Genomic DNA, 2,198 nt, shown 5'->3' on the forward strand with positions numbered 1-2,198 from the left:
GGGGGTCGGTGCTGTGGGCGGGCTTAAGGGCGGAGCCGAGGAGTGTTAACGGGCTGAGGGCAGCCCTGAGGGCACAGTCGGGATGGGGACTGGGTCGGAAGCAGCGCTGGGGGCGGAGTCTGGCCGGGGCGGGCCTGAAGGTGGATTCTGATTGGATCAAGTCTGAGGGCGGAATCTCATTGGAGGCGGGCCAGAGGCAGTGCCGAGGGCCCAGTAGGCCTGGGGGCGGGACCGAGAACAGCGCTTGGAAGAGTACGGCCGGGGGCGGGCCAGGGGCGGTGCCCAGCGCTTCCCTGAGGGCCGGACTGGCCTGGCGCGGCGCGGAGGGCCGGGCCAGGCGAGTCCGGGGCGGGGCCGCGGCCGCGGGGTCGGGGCGGGCCGGGGCGGGCCGGGGCGGGGCGGCCGGCGGGCGGTGGCGCCCCTTCCCCAGGTGTTGCGGCGCTTCCACGTCGCCAGGCGGCCCGCGGCTTGCGCGAGCCCAGGCCGCCCCAGCGTCCGGAGCGCCGGCCCTTGGGCTCCCGCGGCCATGGCGGGGCCGGGCCCGGGGGACCCGGACGAGCAGTACGATTTCCTGTTCAAGCTGGTGCTGGTGGGCGACGCGAGCGTGGGCAAGACGTGCGTGGTGCAGCGCTTCAAGACAGGCGTCTTCTCCGAGCGCCAGGGCAGCACCATCGGCGTGGACTTCACCATGAAGACGCTGGAGATCCAGGGCCAGCGGGTCAAGGTGGGAGGCCCGGCCCGGGGTCGCCGTGCAGCCGGGCCCCATGGCGCTGGGAGTCGGCCAGGGCCCTGGAGGGTCTCCCCGGAGGGGTCGGGGTCGGGGGCCGCGGCGAGCACCCGACTGGTCCTTGGGGGCTGGGGTCCCCTCTGGCCCCCTGTCCGAGCAGACCTGGGCCTGGGCGTTGGGGCCGGCCTCTGGGCGCAGAGCGCGGGCCTCGGGGCGCTGGGGTGCGCGTGCTGGGGGGAGTGCGGAGGAGAGGCCCAGCCCTCCGAGCTGCACGCCGGGGGACTTTGCTCCAGAGTAGCGTCTCCGGTGCCTGGCGGCTGAGCGCCTCGGGTGCGGGCACGGGGGGCGCCTGGCAGGCCTACCCCCGCCCCACCGCGGTCGAAGGCCCCAGCTCGGCCCTCGGCGGGGGACCCCAGGCAGAAAGGGACACCCGCACGACTAGGAGGGACCAGGAAGTAGTTGCTTCTAGGACCGGAGGGGCCAAAACTTCTTGTCAGAATTTCCGGCCTGGCCACGCCTCCCTGCAGTCTCTTTGTGGACCTGGTGGTGGAACTTTACTCGGCCGGGGCGGCCCGGGTCCCCTCCCCCAGCTGCAGCCCGATAGGAACTGAAAACTTCACGGGCCCCGGAAGGTGTGGGAGAGGACCGAGGTTTGGCAGTGGCTCCGCACTAAACCGGCAGGATGTGGCTGCCACAGAGTCCTGGCAGTGGTCAGATAACTAATATTTGTGATTAGTGAATGAGTTTCTTAACCTGGGTGTCAGCTCTCCCGAACGGAGTGAGAGACCATTGTTCTTGCTCGGGAACTTGACTGAACTGCGCCGGACGGAAATCCTTTCCCCTCTTTGGTGGATTTGAGTTCCCACCGGCTCCGGGACGGCTCCTAAGAGCCCTGGGCGGGGCAGCACAGGGCCAGGGCATCTCCTGGTATCTCCGTGTTTTCAGGTGGAGCCGGGTGATTGAGTCCCGTGAGCCCCGATACTGTGGCGCCGGGCCTCCCTGGGCTGCTGTGGGCCTGCTACCGGTTGGCTTTCGGCAGGATGCTTACTTAGCTCTTTATTTCTGCAAAATTGGGATAATTTCTCCCTCCCGACCCAGCATGGAGAAAACGTCAGCCAAAAGCCTCTCCATGCACGCGGTGCCTTTGGAGTTGATGTGACAGGGGAAGCAGAAGCTCCCTGCCAGAAGGGTTGCTTTTTTTTTCTTTTCTTTTTTTAACAGTCTTTTGGGTTTCTGTGTGTTTTGAGTCTCCTTAGGATAGGAAAAAAGAACAAGGTGTGGCAGGCAGCTTTGAGTCATTATTCGGGACCACCCTTTGGAGCAGGTGGCGAGGGAAGGCTGTGGGATGGGGTCCGCGGATGAGTCTGTGCCCTGAGACGCTGCCAACAGCCACGGGGAAGTGGCGAGTTGAAGGATAGGCGTAAACAAGCGGGCTGCCTGCTCCCGCTCCCCTCCCCTCCCCTCCCCTCCC

General features: G+C 67.0%; 1 protein-coding gene across 1 annotated transcript in view; it reads left to right on the top strand.

Moving 5' to 3' along the window:
- Nucleotides 1-463: 463 nt before the first annotated feature.
- RAB43 (RAB43, member RAS oncogene family) overlaps nt 464-2,198 on the top strand; it is a 24,959-nt gene continuing 23,224 nt past the window's right edge. The window contains exon 1 of the mRNA XM_007465288.1: nt 464-724. Coding sequence (XP_007465350.1) covers nt 527-724 — 198 coding nt within the window. The 5' untranslated portion in view covers nt 464-526. The remainder of the gene's footprint in view (nt 725-2,198) is intronic.

Source organism: Lipotes vexillifer, unplaced genomic scaffold (genome assembly GCF_000442215.2).
Source record: "Lipotes vexillifer unplaced genomic scaffold, Lipotes_vexillifer_v1.1 scaffold1115, whole genome shotgun sequence".
NCBI classification, from domain to species: domain Eukaryota; kingdom Metazoa; phylum Chordata; class Mammalia; order Artiodactyla; family Lipotidae; genus Lipotes; species Lipotes vexillifer.